The 19,434-nt window shown below is 35.0% G+C and overlaps 3 protein-coding genes and 1 long non-coding RNA gene across 4 annotated transcripts; 1 reads left to right on the top strand and 3 right to left on the bottom strand.

Moving 5' to 3' along the window:
* Nucleotides 1-1,084: 1,084 nt before the first annotated feature.
* Nucleotides 1,085-2,273, bottom strand: LOC120118645 (GEM-like protein 5). The gene is made up of 2 exons (XM_039138659.1): nt 1,786-2,273; nt 1,085-1,703 (listed from the first exon to the last, which is right to left on the bottom strand). Exons 1-2 carry the CDS (start codon nt 2,192-2,194, stop codon nt 1,228-1,230), a joined length of 885 nt encoding a protein of 294 aa, XP_038994590.1. The 5' UTR covers nt 2,195-2,273; the 3' UTR covers nt 1,085-1,227.
* Nucleotides 2,274-3,254: 981 nt separating this feature from the next.
* Nucleotides 3,255-6,010, bottom strand: LOC120118644 (protein AUXIN SIGNALING F-BOX 2-like). Its single transcript, XM_039138658.1, has 3 exons — nt 5,154-6,010; nt 4,263-4,758; nt 3,255-4,168 (listed from the first exon to the last, which is right to left on the bottom strand). The coding sequence occupies exons 1-3, from the start codon at nt 5,633-5,635 to the stop codon at nt 3,398-3,400; spliced, it is 1,749 nt and encodes a 582-aa protein (XP_038994589.1). The 5' UTR covers nt 5,636-6,010; the 3' UTR covers nt 3,255-3,397.
* Nucleotides 6,011-12,232: 6,222 nt separating this feature from the next.
* On the top strand, nt 12,233-13,947 carry LOC120118777. The gene is made up of 3 exons (XR_005515785.1): nt 12,233-12,287; nt 13,132-13,221; nt 13,867-13,947. It is a non-coding gene; the product is annotated as an uncharacterized LOC120118777 (long non-coding RNA).
* A 1,847-nt stretch (nt 13,948-15,794) lies between these two features.
* LOC120118370 (acidic leucine-rich nuclear phosphoprotein 32 family member B-like) lies at nt 15,795-16,354 on the bottom strand. The gene is made up of 2 exons (XM_039138412.1): nt 16,272-16,354; nt 15,795-16,152 (listed from the first exon to the last, which is right to left on the bottom strand). Exons 1-2 carry the CDS (start codon nt 16,352-16,354, stop codon nt 15,795-15,797), a joined length of 441 nt encoding a protein of 146 aa, XP_038994343.1.
* Between the last annotated feature and the right edge of the window lie 3,080 nt (nt 16,355-19,434).

Here is a 19,434-nt window from a genome sequence, read left to right as displayed (position 1 = left end):
CTATCAAGCCTATAACTACCCAAATTACAGGCTAGTAGTTTCAGGTTTACCTAAGAGGCAAGTGAACCCCACTGAATTTATAATTCAAGTTGATGGGCTTAATTGGGTTGATCTTGGGTTCAATTAGCCATTAAGAGGGAATTTTGCATAGTGGGAAAATAAGGAGGGACCAATTGTTTAATTCTCCCATTTTAAATATGAGAGGTTTTATAAATATCTCCCATTTCATTTTATTTCTACCATTTTCCATTTCTTCCTTCTTCCTCCTCAAGCCCCTCAAGCCAAAGGTGAGCAATTTGAACCATTTTCTATCTCTTCAAGTTTAAATTTCGTTCTTAACCCCTCAAACATCATGGATTTAACTATTCAAGCCATGTGTTCTTTGGTTGCAAGAGAAAGTTCGGGGTTTTATCATCCAAGTCAAAGTGGGGGATGATTCTAGCTAAAAGATCTCAATATTGAGTTACAATTAGCAAAGTAATGTATTTCTAATCAGAGTAATTAGATTTCATAAATTACAAGTATTTGCTATGATTTGGTGGATTGAGCATTTTAGGGTTTATCTTAGATTTCTCAAGACACCTTAAGACCCTAAATAAATTACTAAAGCTTCAGAACAAGTTTAGAAACCAACCCAAGACGTTTAGGGTGATTTTTAGGTGATTCCCGAACCTAAAATACCTATTTTAGAGTTCGAGTATTAATAATGAGATAAACAATATCGATACTAGTTAACTTGGGGCTAAGATTAGAGATTTCAGATAGGGAATATCAACACTGCTAGGCATCGATATAAGATAAGGTCAAAAAAATTACTTTTAGTTCTAAGTTATTTAAATTCATAAACTAAAATCTCATATAAGATAAGGTCAAAACTAAAGCAATATATTAGAAAGAAACATTAATACTATTTTCAGCGTGATATAAATTTTATTACTATAACACATCAACCGGTCGTTGTAGTGTAGTGGTGAGTATTTCCGCTTCTCACCTGGGCGACCTAGGTTTGATCTCCGGCATCGACGTATATAAATCATTTTTTATCATTTTTTATCCACTGTTTTCCATTAGTCTGATTGCAAACTGACAAGAACGATAGATGTTTCATTTTTATTTTTACCAAAAAAAACTGGTACAATAGATCAAGCAAATCCAACACATCGGAACCAGATTATAAAAATCTCCAAACGAAAAAAAAAATCCTGCAAGTAGTTTACAATCCTCTGTTTAAGCAACAGATGGAGGTGGAACAGCTACGAAACTGGAAACACTCTCAGACAGATGCTTGCACGCTTTCTCATAATTCACAAATCCCATGTACCAGAAATCATGTCCGTCCACCGTAACCACCTGGACATATTTCTCCGACGGATTCTCCCTCATTTTTACAGGGTTTACTGTCCCAACTTTGCTCAGAGGTATCATAACCTTGTAATAACTCCACGTTTCCTGTCCTGAAGGTGCTGTGAAAGACAAGGGACGATCGCTGCAGAAAGCTACATGGATATTGGATACGTAAAGCGTTCCGGCAACTGGTCCAGTCGAAGTGGACAGATAGCACGCGAATGATTTCTTCAGCTTCTCGTTTGAATCAGTAGCGAAAGTTTGCCTGTAAAGAGACTCGAAACCGCCTCCTGATATGGCTTTCGCCGTCACGTTCATCTTCCCCCAAGCAGCTTCCGGTACAGATGACCCGGTTCCAACTGTTTGATTGACAAAAAATGAAGATGTTAACGGGGAAGGGAATGAAAAGAAAGACTAGATTGTAAGGAAATGACAACGTACGGTTGTGCCAAATATTATTGGCCATGGTCTCGGCTTTATGGCTCCAGGTGTTGAAGAGTTGAAGCATGGATTCCATGGGGCTGTTGCTTGATTTTTCTATGGGGGAGTATTGGAGATATGGATTATGGTTACCATCGCCCCACATGGCTGCCTTCTTGTTATCTGGATGACGTGTGGGAACGGCTGGTGCTCCCATGATATGAGTCCCCCATTTCCCAGAATTCTGATCAGCCGGTTCTGGAGGAGGGGGAGGGGATGACGACGCTGGTGCCGCCTCCGCCGCCGCTGCATGTTCCATCCGCGGCTGTGTTTCTCGAGCACTTGGTTGATGAAAAGTGTTGGTATGGTCTTCAGTCGGAGGGGTGATAATGGGGTAATTAGGCTGTGATCCTTTGCCGTTGCTATTCATTTTTGTGGTAGCAGGGAATTCAATACAGAACTAAACTTCTTCCGTGGGTTTGCTTTTGTTGAACTTCTTAGTTTTGAAAGATGTTGCCGCTTCTGATAGATCCACCCGTAGGTTAAATAACAAAAAAAGATTAGCCAAAATACGTGTGTGAAAGCGAAAACCGACTTCAGATGACACCTTAAGCAATCATCCATCTCGGTTGCTTAGCCGTGTCTCCAATTATTTAATTCCGCGTTACTTTCTTATTATTGACGTTGATAAATCTTCTGTTGTTGAAACTTAAAATCCAGCAATTAAAACATCACAGAGATCCACATCAACATTTGATTAATGCTTAATTGCTCATTGGTTTTTGCAGTCCTGGTCTTCCAGTCGAGGTTGGCCTAATCAGAGAGGATTGGTTAAGTTTGGCCTTACTTCTAGAGTTTTTGCAAGGTCCATCAACACTCGTGGTGATACCAAAACGATATTTAACCCGTTTGCAGCCATCAAGAGATCCTAAATAGCAACACTTCCCACCACTATAAGAACTAGGATTACCAGAACAAATCTAAAACTTGCTGTTGTTCTTTCCTACAGAACAAATCTAGAGCCATACCACTTGGATTACAGTTAGATTCTTTTAGGCTTGTCATAGATCAGTTGATGTAGGACTTGAGTGAAGGCCACTTTGTTATTTTCCAACTAGAGGATGATTGCTCGGCTTTCGAAGAGCTGACTACTATTTGAAATGATTGGAGTCCATCACCAACTTGATTCCATCCACAGATGATGAAGTCATCCTTCCCACTTTGTTACAATTTCATGAACCTAACATGTCCTAATCATGATGATTCAGGCTTAGTTCATGGTGAACTGACCCGGCATTCAATAAATCTGCAGATCTTTCTTCCCCCCAAAACCTCTTCGAAAGTTCCTACTGTTTCTAGACTAACTTTTCATCCAGTCAACCCACCGGCAGCACCGTATACACCAATAATGTGACTTATGGGGCTTAATCTGAATGAAACCAAGTTCATTGCAACAGATAGAATATATCGACTTAAAATAACTAGTCTTACGGATAGCAAATCACTAGGAAATTAAACAAAGGTATCATACATCTAGATCACCAGTCAGCTAAGGGTATCCATGACGATTTAATCATCCTAACAAAGCACTAAATAAGCAGAAAAGAAATTGGCAGAGCCAAAAACAATGCACCTATAAAAGCCACACAAATTCCGGTGCATCTTCCCTATGCCCCACCAATGTTCGATAAAGATACATCTTATCTACCTTCTGACTATCATCGAGGTTGGAATCCGTCTGTTCGGTTTCATTTATGATCTCGACATTCAGGTTTGGCATCTTCTTTGCAAGCATCTTGCAGGCTCCAAGGGTAACTTCGCAGGTGGACATCCAAAGGGATCGCATTGTTTCATACTTTCCCATGCCCTCTAGAAGTGCTGCATCACCAAAGGGGCAGTCCCTGATCTCTAGCTTGCGAAGTTTCTTGCAACCGTTCAACACATAAAGCATTCCTTTGTCACTCTCGCCAGCGAACGCAACGGATAGCATCTCAAGCTTCTTAGCATACATTCCTATGTAATAAAAGACCTGATCAGTCAGAAGGCCGGAGAGTGATAATCGCTTCAGACCCTTGCAAGACCGAACGATTGCACCAAAACCTTCATCCAATGGCTGATTGGTTACAGGGTCGGGTTTGATGGGGTTAAGGATGCACAATCTGAAACGGATAAAATTCGTGCAGTTCTTGGCTACAGTTATGAGGGCAGCATTGGTCATTTGCTGGCAGAAGTACAGCAATGAATTGAGCTTTGGACATCCTTCAGATACAAGGACCAAACCTTCCTCTGTCACCGCAGCATTTCCAGCATCAAAGGGATCGGATGGGAAAACCCTCAATTCCTGCAATTCATTGCACGTTGAAGCTACAACTCCTAGTCCCTTGTCTCCGATACAATCCAGTATCTGCAACATTCAAAGTTTAAACCGATTATTGTCATTCAGTTAGTTTTGATGGGCACGGTCATCAGCTGGATATAAAATAATTAAAAGATCATACCCAGAGACGCTGAAGCCTCTTGCAGTGCTGGATCAGCTTAGTAAGCTCATTACTTTGAAGGCCTGCAGCATAGCTCAAATTCAAGAAGGTCAAGTTCTCACAAATCGGATAAATTGCCGACATACAACATGGGGCAACCTCCAAAAACCCTGATAAACTCCTGATTGATTTGCAACTTTGAATGGCAGCTTTGAATTTGTTATAGGCCTCCGAAGATGGATCATGTACATAAGACCCAGTACCCAAGTCCACTAATTGAGGCGCTCGAATCAGCAATCTCTGGAGTGTATCAAAAGGCACAGCACGGTTCAGCCTCAAACTCTTGAGGTTGGGAGATCTTGCCACAAGTCTTTCGAGAGATGCTAAGTTTATTTCTCCTTTGAGGCAGGCGAAATTCAGCGAGGCAAGAGACGTACAGCTTTCAGGAAAGCAACTAAGCCAATGGCCTCTATGATCCTCAACTTCGTTTTCTTGCAAATCCAGCTCCTTAAGAAACCTAGAATTAAATAATAGCAATCATAGAAGGTGAATTAAAGCCACACCATTAAACACCCCTATCATATCCGTACCCTGCAATGACCAAAAGATACATACATACACATACATACATAATATTATTGCATCTAAGAAGATGCTTAGTACAAGGAAACAATTGGCACTTAAAGCTGCACTATATATATAATATCTTCTGGCAAATTGCAACCAATTCAACCCAAGCAATTGCTAACCTACCAACATAAACTTTCAGGAAAAACTCACATGGCAGCAAACTGCAACTAGAACCAGCACCAGTAGGAAACTAAAAATCGATCATAATAACTAAGAATCTCATAAACAACTAGTTATAGCAAAACTCAAATAATAATAAAAAATCATCTTAAACAAGCTTACCTACAATTGGAGGCAATAGCAGCAAGACCATCTGTGGTGAAACCTTCACAGCTAACCAGAACCAAAGACTTAAAATTGGGAAATGACTTAGACAGCAGCTCAAGGCTCTTATCCGACACAACCATCCTCTTAAGTTTAAGCTCTTCCAATCCGATTCTACTCTTAGCCATGGCCTTGATCCAAGGGTAAAGGAAACCTCCCCAGTCATCTGGCACCAAATTAAAATCAGCAAAATGTGGCTTCCCTTTCAAAGTCAGAGACTTCAAACCTGGAAATCTGGCTATCAGCCTTTCTGGACCGATGGAATAACAGTTCCCAAGGAAAACCTTTTGCCTGCTGTATTTTTCAATCTTGTACCAAGATTTACATACTAAAGACACTGAGTTCCGGTCTTTATGTGATCTGATGAAATCAAAAACGTGCTCTAGAACTTCATCTGGGAAATAATTCATGTTTATTGTTTTTCTACTTCCCCAGAACATGAAGAGTTCTTTTTTCAACTTTTTCCCCAGGAAAACTAGGGAAAGGAAAAGGGGGAAAAAGAACTTGATAGATAATTAAGATGATGAGACCAGATCTGATGATTTTAACTACAACCCACAGTGGGAGGAAAAAAGGAGAAGCTTTTTCTTCAACATATTTCGCCTCTCTTTCAAAAGCATAGAAAATTTTGAAGTGAAAATGAAGAGAATATAAATGGATCCTTTCAACAACAAAAAAAATCCAAAGAACTACAGTTACATTACAGTTTAAACGAGAAAAGAAAACAAAGGAAAATCTATGAAAGGAAACTTTTCATAGATATAAAGAAGTTTTAGCTCCCATAAGTGGAAACCGTTATCTGAATCGAAATTTAATAATTTACAAACAAGAAAGATAAAACTTATAAAGAAAAAAGGGATAGAACAGAAGGAAAAGAAAGAAAGTCCCCCCCTCTCTCTGTCTTTCTTCATTCTTCTCTTGCATATCCAAAACCAGTGGAAGAGTGTTGAACTTGAAAGAGAGCTAAACCGAAGTAACCAACCATGGTTGGTTTTTTTCCAACCAACGGTAGTTAAATGATCGAAGGGTTGGTAATTGTTTGACGAGAGAATTAAGAGAATCTAAAGCGTCGAAAAGCGTAGCATGCATGTGTCTTTATCTCTGGTTTCGAGCCATATACTAAAAGTAAAGCGACCAGTAGTAGGCGATTGTGGGGGTTCAGAAAAAAATAACAACCTTTCTTTTCAGTGTAATTACGAGAATGCAACTAACAGATAAGGTTTATTGCTCGTACACTCGCGCCGGTATAGGATACTCGCTGTCGCAGTCTACGACACCTCCATGTGAGTGGGGCATAGCCCGATTCAACTGTGCCAGATTCATTTTAATTACTTACCATATTCCATTGTTTATTTTCCCAAGTTTTTGTTATTTGATAGTACTATTTTTGTTTTTGAGTGGGACGATAATATCAGTTTGTTTTTTAGTTAGACGTGATTTATCGAATTGAGTTAAAAATAATTAAATTTAGTAATTTGATAGGTCTAACACCTTAGTTTTAGTTTTTACTCCGTTTTTTTTTACTTTTTTACCTATGAAATTGAAGTTGGTATGGCCATGACAGAAATTTCATTTATTATAGGAATGACAACCGGCCGGGTTCGGTCCGGGTAATGGTCCTTCCGTCTCTGTCTCTGTTTAAAAAATCGCAGAGATTTAAACGAGAATTTCCATCAGGTAATCGGAGAAAACTGCGAGAAAATGGGTATCCTCGTTTAGCATAAACGGTTATTTAAACGGGTATCGGGCCGGGTATATATATTTAAATTAAATATATAAATATTATATATATTTTTAATTTAAATTAAATTTATTAATATTATATATATATATATATATAATAATTATTTTTAATATTTATCGAGCCGGGTAATCGGGGCTGGGATTACTAAACCCGTCTTCATTCCCATTTAACATAAACAATTTTTCCTCATTCCCGTTTAATTCCATTTTTGATTTTTCCCGTCGGATTCGAATTTTTTTACCATCTCTAATTTATTCTACTTTTACATTAGTTGGTGTACGTGGATTTCTACTAATCATTAGGAGATTCAGTTGATAAAAACAGAGAAAAATCATCTTGACAAAAGCTTGCTTTAAATGCACACATATACGTACCTCAATTAAGAGTTTTGCTAATGATTGTAATTAGTATTTTTTATGATAATTTAGCATATCATTAACGATGGTAAGTAGTATTAGTTTGTAACAGTCAATAATCTAAATCAAGACTTCTAATATGTAATAATAATTGATTATTTGGTGAGTATTATCAACTTCAATGCATTAATCAATGAAATCCTTGGATAAAAGATTTCAGGAATTGATGCTTGGATTGATAATCGATTAATAGATCAGGTGTCGATTGTTATAAAAAAATCTTAAATCATTTTTTTACTAGAGTTAATATTTTCTATATTATAAGGCTTAGTATAAAAATAAATGTTCAAACTATATCGTTTTTCTGAAATAGGTGGTGCATAAACGATTTTTGATAAATTCAGGTGTATAACGTTACAAATATTATAATTTTAGGTGTTTGGACCGTAACCGCCGCCGTATTCCGATAATTTTGTTTTTTAAATAAAAAATAAATAATAAATAAAAAGTATTATTATTATATATATATATATATATATATATATTAAAAAAAACATTAAAAAGTATTATTCCCCATCAGTTTTCGTCCCTCTTCCTCCCGTATCCGAAATCCTACATGTATCGTGATATATGTATGCAAACGAACAATGAATCATTTGTTAATCTATGTGCAGCAGCCGACTCCAAGCAGGAGCTAATAACAAAGAAGCAAATCCCTCGTCGTTTGGGTGATTTTAGGAATTAGGGATTAGAAATTTTATATGATTTAAGGATATGGGGATGTGAGAATTTTAGTGTTTGAGATGATATTAAAAATATAGATTGGTCAATAGGTAGTTGGCGACGAATGGGTCATGTGAGATAGTCGGTGACTAGAGTAAAGGGAATTACAACAAGATATTTTAAAGTTTTTAGTTTTTTATATATATATATATATATTTTAAAAAATATTGTATTTTTTAATATTTTTTTAACTATTTAAAATTTTAAAATTATCTAAACTCGACACGTGTTATTTATAGAGTTTTTAATGGGATTTACAACCGTGGTAACTAGCATAATAACGCTTGTTACGTTAGGTACATGAATTAACCGAAAAAAAGTATTTAAGAAAAACGATATAATTTATACAATTATTTTTATATTAAACATAAGGCTTAAGTATACAAAAGGTGCCAAATCTATGTTTCTTTTTTTTAATTTAGTGCCTAACATTTCATTTTGTTACTTAAAATGGGTCAAGCCGTGACGGACCGTTAAGTTCGATTGTTAAGTGACACGTGTCAAAATCTGATAATTTTTTTAAAAAAATTAATATATATATATATATATATATATGTTTCTAAAAATAAAACATAAATTTTGAAATAAACCATAACTTTAAAAACATTCATTTCAACCCATAAACCCACGCTACTTGCTGCCTTTTAATGTCGATAAAGCTCTACCCAACCTCCCCTCCCCTCGAAGACCAAAACCCTCATGAAATCGTGACCGATCGACGACCGATCGATGACGAATCAACGTTTTTTACTACGCGAGTCCTAGGATGAAAATCACAATTCTGACGACAAATTGACTGTTGATCAGTCACGATTTCATGGGGATTTTGGTCGCCGAGGGGAGGGGAGGCCCGGGTGGAGCTTCGTCGATGGCAAAAGGTGACGAACGGCGTGGATTTAGAGATTGAAATGAAAGTTTTCAAAGTTTTGGGTTTATTTCAAAATTTATGTTTTCTTTATATATATATAATTTTAATTTTTTAATTTTAAATAAAATTTTTAAAATTACCAGATTTTGACACGTGTTACTTAACGAGGAAATTAATGCCGTTGATGACCCGAACACCTAAATGAGTAACGAAATAAAATATTAAGCACCAAATTAAAACAAAATAAATATTAGACACTAAACTAAAAAAACATGCAATGGTTGGGCACCTTTTATATACTAAGCCTAAACGTAATTATAATATTTACTCTTTTATACAGGACCTGTGTATAAGGACCGACTCAAGTGATAGACTAGGCTGAAACAAATGGGAAATGATGAAACTGGAAGGGTTCCAAATTTCCCAATCTTTGGCTGACAAATGAATTAAATTTTGTCATTTTGTATTGATATAATAGTTCAATTATATTATGTTTGTATGCAGCAGGAGTGCCCACCCCACCTTGGCAAAGTTAATTTTCATTTTCACTATTTTTCTTGTGGAATTCACCACTCCCCACTGTTAAAAAAAAACCCATGATTGAGACACTAGTTTTTACCCCGTTTGAGTATATAGTGCAAAGCATCCATCATCCATCGTCATCATCTCGAAATTTCAATGAAACCAGCACCACTGAAAAAAATTAAATTCGAATTTTATCACATGCAAATATGTAATTCATATTGATTATGCAGGACTGTTCAGATATTATATGGCTTGTGGGAGTATTCGTAGCCTAAAAGAAATCAACTTCCCTCGTCTGTGTGACCTTAGAGAGAACCCCAGCACTAATAAGGGCTGATAATCGATATGCCAAAGGTGATTGCAATAAGAGAAGATACTTGAAAGGATTTGACAGGCAACGGTTGGCAAGGAAAATGTTAAATTCATTGTTGAGCAATCAACATTTGGAGGGAGGGAGGGGGCTTGGATGGATGGTCATGGCAGCACTAAGGCAACCAACCTAAGCTGAAAAATGGTGTTTGTAGCTGTGTTTGATTTGTTGGTTTTTAGTGGCATGACATGAAATGGCCTTATTAGTGTTGAAAATGTTCAATTTGGAGTCAAAAAATTGCTGCTGTACACCCCTCCCCCAATTCGGTGGTGCCACTTGGAAGATGTTTAGTGGCAGTGTACCACTTGCTGCGATTTTCACCTACTACTACCACGCCACAAAGGAAAATAAATTAAAAAGGATTTGGATTCAAAAGGCCATGTGATGGTGGGGCTACCAATTAGTAGTAATAGATTTTAATAGATGAATCTTTTGCTAAATCTTAAATTATTCAATGGCCTAACATGGGTCCAACTCACACCAGAGCTGTACAATGCCATGTTTTGAAGCAGTGTGTCAAGCAGCTCGATTCAAATGGGATTTTTACTATACATCGAAGTGTTGAATTGAATGTGGTAATTATTCTCTATTTTAAAACTTCGATGTAAAAGTAAGTTGAAAGTGATCTTAGTTAAGGATTGTTAGCTACGAGGTTAGTGAAAAATACCATCTTTGTTAATAGTCTAAGAAAATTACAAGGTAATATCTGTTCAGAATCATTATTAATCATTGACAATGCATACATACCCTGTAAACATAATTGTTTGAATCCAAAACCTTTAAAATAAATAACACTCTCTTTCACTATTGACTATTGAGGCTATAATGAAAAAACTAATATTATTACAGAGGAGAAAACACAATTGACCCAAGAAAATAAATAAACAAAAGGGGATAATGCTTTTAAGAAGTGGGTGATGATGATGATCATTTCACCATCTTCATATGGAGGGGGGGAGAGACTCATCATTTGCAAGAATTGCAGACCACGTGAAGTACACAAAAGGGTATAAAAAAACCACCCAAAACAAAGATTTATTCAACCAAATTTCAAAGTGCTGAAAACAATTTCCCAATTATTATCACCTAATAAGAGACTTGTTGATTGATTGTGAATCAAGTGTGAACTTTAGGAGCATAATTTCATGCGAGAGTTTGTATGCGGTTTTGGAATGAAAGCTCAAATGGGGCATGCGGCCATGATAACGCATGAAGATGGACTGTCTGCGTGGTCCAAATTATTTTTAAGCCGAACTTGTTTATCGTTTACAAGAAATGACCATCCAGTTCAGTTGGCAGAGCACAAGGTTCTTAACCTTGAGATTGTGGGATCAAGTCCCACGGAGGGCATTTCATAATTCGGAGGTCTCTTACGGAAGTTGCTCTCAACCTGATATTGGGAATAGCCTACTATCTTACCTCCCCCTACCTCATACATATGAGAAAAAGGGACAACTATTTTTTTATCATCGTTTACAAGAGGTGGATGAGGGGTACTGTTCTAGATTGAAAGAGGAACTTTAAACATGTTTCTGTAGTTGTCTCTAAGGTCGGTCCAATGAAAAAGTGGAACAAGACAAAAGTCCCACATTTCATTTTTGACGGGGAGTATTTTGAAATATGCAACGACAAGAGTCGTACATGGTGGTCTTTGCAAAAACGACTAGGCAACCAAAAATTGAGACGAAATTGAAGAAGGTTTAAGGACCACAATAATGGTCGGTTGATGTCAACCAATCTTCTTTTTGTAAAAGGTAGTGAGAGAAGGCGAAAAGCAACCTGCTAAAGCTAAAATATGCCATGCCATTGCATATCCATTCTCAGCTCAGTTGCTCTGCAGTGGGCTATGAAACTGTGGACTCTTTCTCCAAGCCCAAGTGTGCTTGTCTTCTACTATACCTTGCTGTAAAGGATAATTCATTGGAAATAAATGGAGTAAAACGAGTATTTGCTTCCAACAAGACAAGGTAATCTACTGTTGATGCAATATTAATTATATCAAAGCATACGTGAACAGTGAATTTAAATGCAAAAATCCTCCCACATGGGTGTGAACATGGCAGAACTGTTTGATAAATCAATCTGAAAACAGCATCGCATCCGCCACATGCAACGTTTGACAACACGAATATTACATGATGTATGCAACGATTGTGATAGCAACGACTGTAATACCCAAACATCAGGTCAGTGATGAAAATAATAATTTAAAATTTTAGTGGTTAATTGGAATAAATTGAAAAGTTCAATGACTAATTTCAGAAATTTGTGTATAGGACTTGTTTGCAAAGATGGAATAAGAGAAGGGCAAAGAGGTCTTTTAACAGAAAATGAATTTAAAATTCATTTTAAAAGATATTTTAAGCTTTGGAAGATAAGAAAGAGGATATTCTGGAAGCTTGGTTCACTTTTCTTTTCCTTCTCTCCCCGTAACTCCATTGATAAGGTGAGTTACTTTCAAGTTGTTTGTTTCTTGAATTTTTATGTTGGTTTTTGTTCTTTGGGTGATATATAAGTTTAAGGAAAGCTTATGGTTGATTAAAACTAAAAGATGAGTGAATTAATGATGAATTTGTAAAATGAGTCTTTAAGGGATTTGTAGATATGGTATAGTATTTGGATTCCTAAGGATAAATTTGACTTGTCAAGGGTTTAATTAAAGAGTTAGAAGTATTAGAAAGGATTAAGATCATGTTTGAATACTTGGTATGATTTTTAGTTTCAAGTGTTCAGTAGGGATTGTGGATGTTTATGAGAGCTAAAGTGATATAAATTGGTTTTGATAAGTGTAGTTGAGTTTAAAGGCATGAAAGGAGATAAAAGTGAAAGATTTATGTGAGTTTTGGTAAATTTTTGAAATGAAATAGGTAAATTATGGGCAAGGGTATCGATATTGGATGAACAGTACCGATACTTCAAAACAAAAAATAGGAGAAATTTGTGTTTGAGTATCGATACTGGAAGAACAGTAACGATATTGGAAGAACAGTATCGATACTATAAGGTGAGAATTGTATAAACCAATAGAACAGTATCGATACTGAGGATATCAATAATAATGGACAAGTATCGGTACCATTTTTGAAAACAAATTCAAAAATGCAGTTTGGGTATCAATACTTGAGGATAGTATCGATACCATATTGAGGAAGTATCGGTACTGGGTATAGAGTACCGATACTATTCAACTTGAAATTGTGAATTAGGTGCTTCTTTTAGCTTAAGTTATGGATGATTGATTAATAGTAATACAAACCTTGATATTCATCTCGATCACATTATTTGTGTAGATATTGAATGAAGGAAATTTCCGGACGATTCAACGGTATAAGATATTGATCAAGAGTAATAAGAATTTGCTAGGACTAAGTGAGACAAAGGTGAGTGCAAGTTACTTGTTTTATATTAGAGTTGAGAGAGGCTTGCAATAAGCCAACCTCAGAGTTTTCGATCGAAAACTGTTTTATTTCTTTTATGTCACGTTTTTACAATACTTTATTCAAGTTATATTTCTTAAGTTATGTTTTGATTTTTATATGTACATGATTAGGAATATGTGATATATGAATGTGCTTATACGAAAATGCTCGATGTGAAAATGCTGATGTGAACAAGACACTCTGATTAGTGAAATGAGAAATAATTATATGGTTAAAAAGCCCAAGGTATATGTATGAGAATTAGAGGTATTAGCATGCAAAGAGTCGAGGGTTCTATGTGGTCTTTCGGGACAAAACTATGTGGCACTTCGGTGCAATTTATGTGAACAGTAGTGACTGCATTAGTTCACAACCTCAATGTACTCACATACCTAGAGTTCTCAGTAATATACATTGGGCTATTAAAAACAAAGTTATATAAACCAAACAATGTATAAAAGTATACATTATTGTTATGAAAAGCAAATTTGAATCCTTTATGAAATGTTTCTATGAAATGGATAAGAATTTAGTTTACAAAGTTTTATCTTACTCGTAATTGCCTCACTAAATCAACGACTTAGAGTGTGATTGTTCCACACGTAGGTTCGAAGAAAGAAGAAGATTAAAACTAGAAGAGGGCAGCATATTCCTGAAGAGGGTCAGATCAGATAAATTTGAACGTAGTTCTTTATTTTGAAATTTTGTTGGCATGTAATAAATTTTAATAACGTTTTAAATTGTAATGTTCTGATCCGTTTTGTAACCCTACACCTTTAAATTTATGTAAAGTATCAAATGATGTATTTTTCATTTTAAACTTCTAATCGAAATTTTATTATAAGGGGTTTCACCACCAAATTACATCTTAGAGTTTAAAATTTATATATAATTTCCAGAGCAAATGTTTTTGAAAAGTTAATGTGACACCTCAGATTCGTATCCGGGTCGGGTACGGGTTGAGAGTGTTACAACGACTGTTCGGCGAATTCACTTTCCATAAGGTTAGCCAAGGCTAATAATCAAACCTTGAGACGAATGATAACAACGGAAAGAGAGTTCCCTTAGCAGCCACCCAGTTAGTAAGCTAGTTGAGGAAGATAAAAAAAAACATTGCAATGTGATATAGACTGGTTCTATGCAATAAAATTGATTCTTCAACTGTCAAAAGATAAACATCTCAACTAGTTCGAGACTTGCATGAATTAATTCACAATTCATTCCGTACAGAGTTATTATATGACCACAAATGATGCAGTTTCTGAACTACTATATCTATTGATAATTAGTTTTTATCACTAACAATGATCACAAATATGAAAGCAGTTTGAAGAAGGTAAGTATATTATTACTACCAAGGCATCAGTCAAGGCCTGATATCTATTCTCGGTTCCTGATACGGATACAACTCTAGTTTAAACTGAACCAACTTAGCCTGAAGACGCCAGAGTCCAACAACTTAAGTCTTAAAAAACGAAGTTTGAAGATTGAACTCAACAAAAACAAAGAAGAAGAAGCTTTACAGGCTTTGTTTGCATGATTATTCCTATCAAGAATTATGGTTTTGCTTTGCAGGCTTTCCATTTAATAATTAGAAACTTGAAAATTAAAATGATCAAATACTCAAGGATCCTTAGCTACATAATCAGAGCAGTATGCAAAACCTAATTTTCAGAATATTCAAAAAGCACTTGCACTTTTTCAATGAAATTTATCATTAAACCTAGATGCATTCTAGCTAGCCACATAAGAGCTCATATGAATTTCTGCCTGAAATCATCTTTACATGGGAGCAATACCAAGCAATGTTTTCAAATTAAGAAAAACTGTGACGAGGGCAGGCATAATCAGAAGTAACAGACACACCGTTAAAACAAGATGACAAGCATGTCATCAATTGCAAAGCAGAAAAGCTATGTAATTGCTGAACTGGAAACCCAGAGTGCATTTTAAAACATGAGCTGATAACCACGTTATCTCAATCAACGTAAAATACAATTCACTAGTATTACCACTTAATAAAACAATATATATGAACTACTTGAGCAAAACATGCTGATAGGCTTCAAGCTAAGATTGACAGATATAAGTAATTCTCTCGACAATGAAAATACAAAGTCGCACCTGTTTTCAATTCGTAAATTGTTCAGTATCTTCCTAACATTTTAAGTATGCATTCTTAAGTTTTAATGCATAAAGGGACTTCTTATTCATGCGTACATTACAGTCGAATGCGGAAGGGCTATGATTTCCTCCACATTTTTCATAATGATGTTCCTTGCATAACTTGAGCAAACAAAGTTAACATTTTGTTCAGATTTCCCAAAGGCTTAACAGCGAATACCCCATCAATTGAGAACATTATTTTGACTAAGTTTTGCATATTCCTCCCCTTGTTCAATCTCATCTCTAAGGCATTTCAAAAACAAAGGAAACAAGCAAACTCATAGAATTAACTGACGCTAATAACTAAATTCCACTAACCTCCAAATTAAACCACAAAAAATTCGCTGAAAATACAGTCCTCGACAAAATTAAGAGGCACTGTCATCGCCATCATCGGCTTTACCCTTGTTTCCGACTTCTTTCGAAATACGAACACCAGAACGCACCACTCGCCGCCGTGTCCTCGAAGGTAAGATATTGTCCAAGTCAACCTCCGCCAACGGATCATCAGATAAATCCCCCTCTGATTCATTCCCGCCATCGCTCGAATCATCATCGTCGCTATCAATTTCCTCCTCAATTAAAACCCCTTTCCCTTTCCGGTCCACTGGAGCGCTTCCATTCTCCTCCTCTTCATCGTCATCTTCATCGTCTTCATAGTCATCGTCCTCTTCCTCTTCCTCTTCTCCTTCTTCGGAGTCGACTGAAGGATCTTCGTTCTGGGGCCTGGGTTCAGAAACAGAGGAATCGTTGTTTCCAGAAGGGTGGAGAGCGTGATCTTCTTCACTGGGTAGGATGGTTTCATCTTGGGTTTGGAGTTAGGGGATTTAAGGGGGAGGTTTTGCTGTGGGTCGTGATCTTGGGAGGTGGGGTCGGCTTTGCGTTTGGCGGGCAATGCAGGTTCGGGAGAACTCTTGGTTTCCACCATTGGATCCGAAGGAAGCTGTGGTCTTTTTGGGGGTTAGGGTTTACGGGAAGAGCAGCCCTCTTTTGAGGGCGTATTGCAATTGCAAAGCTCGTAATTTTTAATATATTAATAAATTTAAAAATTTATTATTTTAGTGTATTTATAGATTGTTGTTTTGGAGTTTAGATTAAAATTATTTCATATATTCTTTTGATAATTTTTTAGTTTAATTTTTAATTTATGTTTATATTAAGTTATATAATATTATATATTTTACCTATAGTTAAAAAAAAGGTAAAATTTTCGGTGAGCATAACGAACAACAAGGCGAGCAATGAGCACTAAGCTTAATGAGCAACGAGTCGAGCAACAAGTTTTCTTAACGAGCATGAGTCTAGCAAATTTTAATGAGCTTAATGAGCAAAGAGTCAAGTCGAGCAACAAATTTTTTTAACAAGTACGAGTTGAACACTGTCCAACTTGCAATCGACTCGCTCGATAAGCATCCCTAATCGCAATCACGAAACACATAATTTTAAGGTTTTTTTATTCCTTATTTAAGGATGATTTTCTTGATGTAATATTTTATTATTTTATTTTTATAATATTTTTTATAGAAGCAACTAATTTTATTCAAAATAGGAAATATCTCAAATTATAATAAAAATTTATAATTAGAATCGTAAATTAAGAACATAATTAAAAAAATTTCCTATAAACATTGAAACAAAACTAGCAACTTAATATCACGTGAGGATCATATAAGTAAATATTAAATCTAACCAAGAAACTCGAATAAAGATATATACAATCAGATCTGATCACATCGATAGAAATATGGGATCAAGTAAATATTAAATCTCAAGCTAGAACAATCAGATGATCGATAAACGAACCATAAAATGGGATCAAGCTATTGAAAAACCACTGACAAACCGCAAATCAGATTCGAGCGACGTGAAAAGTTATACACGAACACAAATCGGATACCCAAATCCAATATGAGAGTCCAAAGTAGGGAAGATCAATCATATATCAGATAATCGCCATTTTAAAGAGTCGTGCAATGTCAAATCAACCCTTAGAAAAAAGATAAATAAAAAAAAGTCAAAGAACCAAAAAACATGCTAAAAACATAAAAAACATGCCATAAAAGCATATGAAAACTTGCAACACATGTAAACTTATTGAAAAAAAGAGAAAAAGAAAATAAGTATACAATATAGAAAAGAGAAAGACAATAAAGAATACCGGCGGTCGGTAACCAATATTAAAGTTGACGTCGCCGTTAATCAACAAAAATGAAAAAAAAGAGATGAATGACACACCAATGAGAGAAAACTAGGTTTTTTGGGTTTTGAAAATTGAAAAACCTATTATTATTTTTATACTTTTTTATTGTTAGTAAATCAATGATATTTTAATTAATTTTATTCGATCAATAAGGTACTGATATGATGAAAAAATAATCATATGCTAAGGATATCCACTAACCCAATGGTTATACATGTTAATTGTTAGGGGTGTTAAAAAAAACCCGAAACCGTTAATTGTAACCATTAACTGGTATACCATTATATTTAACAGGTTAATTAATTGAACATTTAATATTAAATGGTTTTGGTTAACCGAACCACTAAAAATGATGGTTAACAGTTAAGGTTACGGTTACAAATTTTGATAAACAATTAACCAATGATTAACCGTTAATAAATTAAATTTATAATTATATTTTTAATTTATTATATTTTTACACTAGTAACTTGATATAAGTTTGTATTAATTATAATATATATATATATAATAAAAATTGTATACAAGTAACTTAATATATTTTTTTATATTTTTTTCTTTGAAAATATATAAACATACTTACACCAATATTGTAACACCCCCAACTCGTATCCGACCCGAATCCGAGTTCGAGGTATCACATTTGCTTTTCAAAACTTTTGCTTGTACAAAATTAGTGAATAATTTAAAACTTTTATAACATATAACTTATTCAAAACGTTTACAAAACTATTCAGAGCTTATACAATACATTATTTTGAATACATGCCAACTAAAACTTTAGTTGTTAACATACATATTATTCATCTTTCTTCTAATCTGACCTTCGGTAAGGAGAAACCTGTCTTGCTCCACATTGCTCTTTACTCTTCTCACTTTTGTAACCTACGTGTGAAACAATCACACGCTAAATCTATGACTTAGTGAGGCAATAAACATATAATGTAAACATTTACTAGTAATCATTTCTTACAACTCATATACTGTTATATGTAACAAATACATACATACATATATGTCATTATCATTCATATCTCTTATCTCCCGTTCCTATGATCTTTTATGTCCATATTATATATATCTGATAGACTTGTAATTATATCATCATGTCAATAAATTATACTCATTCACATATATCTTAACATGTATTCACGTATACCATATAACATATATATATATATATATATATATATAATATATATATATATATATATCATGTCATGCAAAACATATATCCTATCGTAAATCAAACACACAAGCAAATATATCATCATCTTCATTCTTATCACTATCATTGATTCCTTTTATCATATAATCTTATAATTACCATTTGTACCATCATATATCACACATAACATTTCATAAGGAAACAAACATATCATCATATCCAGTTTATTAATATTATCTCTTTATTAGCCCATTGTACACATGTGAGAACTGTAGATACGTGAGTCTATTGAGGTTGTGCACTAGTATGCTGTCACCACAGCTCGTATAAATGTCCCGAAGGACCTATCCAGAGGTCACAAAGACCCCGACAACTATAAAGAGGTCATAAAGAACCTTAGCAACTGTCCATAGGTCCCGAAGAACCTAGGTAAACTGTCTATATGTCTCGAAAGACATAGGTAAACCCTCAACTCTTGGCATGCCAACTATACCCTTAGCTCTCATATCACATAACATGGGCATTATCATTTATAACATTTCATATCACTTGTTATTTTTCTTCTGTCACATACCAAATATATGTGTAACCATATATCTCATATTATATCACATATATCACAAGTACATGTATTCACGTA

Source organism: Hibiscus syriacus, unplaced genomic scaffold, assembly GCF_006381635.1.
Source record: "Hibiscus syriacus cultivar Baekdansim isolate YM2019G1 unplaced genomic scaffold, ASM638163v2 tig00110328_pilon, whole genome shotgun sequence".
In the NCBI taxonomy this organism is placed as follows: domain Eukaryota; kingdom Viridiplantae; phylum Streptophyta; class Magnoliopsida; order Malvales; family Malvaceae; genus Hibiscus; species Hibiscus syriacus.
The sequence above is the reverse complement of the archived record's forward strand: the minus strand, read 5'-3'. Positions and strand labels throughout refer to the sequence as shown.

What these genes read in the sequence shown, in the direction of transcription:
- LOC120118370 (XM_039138412.1), bottom strand. Translation starts at nt 16,354, where the DNA reads ATGGTGGAAACCAAGAGTTCTCCCGAACCTGCATTGCCCGCCAAACGC. An exon ending in TCCCAAGATCACGACCCACA is followed by an intron (nt 16,153 to 16,271) that starts GCAAAACCTCCC and finishes TTCTGAACCCAG; the next exon opens with GCCCCAGAACGAAGATCCTT.
- LOC120118644 (XM_039138658.1), bottom strand. Translation starts at nt 5,635, where the DNA reads ATGTTCTGGGGAAGTAGAAAAACAATAAACATGAATTATTTCCCAGAT. An exon ending in GCTATTGCCTCCAATTGTAG is followed by an intron (nt 4,759 to 5,153) that starts GTAAGCTTGTTT and finishes ATTTAATTCTAG; the next exon opens with GTTTCTTAAGGAGCTGGATT. An exon ending in AGAGGCTTCAGCGTCTCTGG is followed by an intron (nt 4,169 to 4,262) that starts GTATGATCTTTT and finishes TGAATGTTGCAG; the next exon opens with ATACTGGATTGTATCGGAGA.
- LOC120118645 (XM_039138659.1), bottom strand. Translation starts at nt 2,194, where the DNA reads ATGAATAGCAACGGCAAAGGATCACAGCCTAATTACCCCATTATCACC. An exon ending in CAATAATATTTGGCACAACC is followed by an intron (nt 1,704 to 1,785) that starts GTACGTTGTCAT and finishes TCAATCAAACAG; the next exon opens with TTGGAACCGGGTCATCTGTA.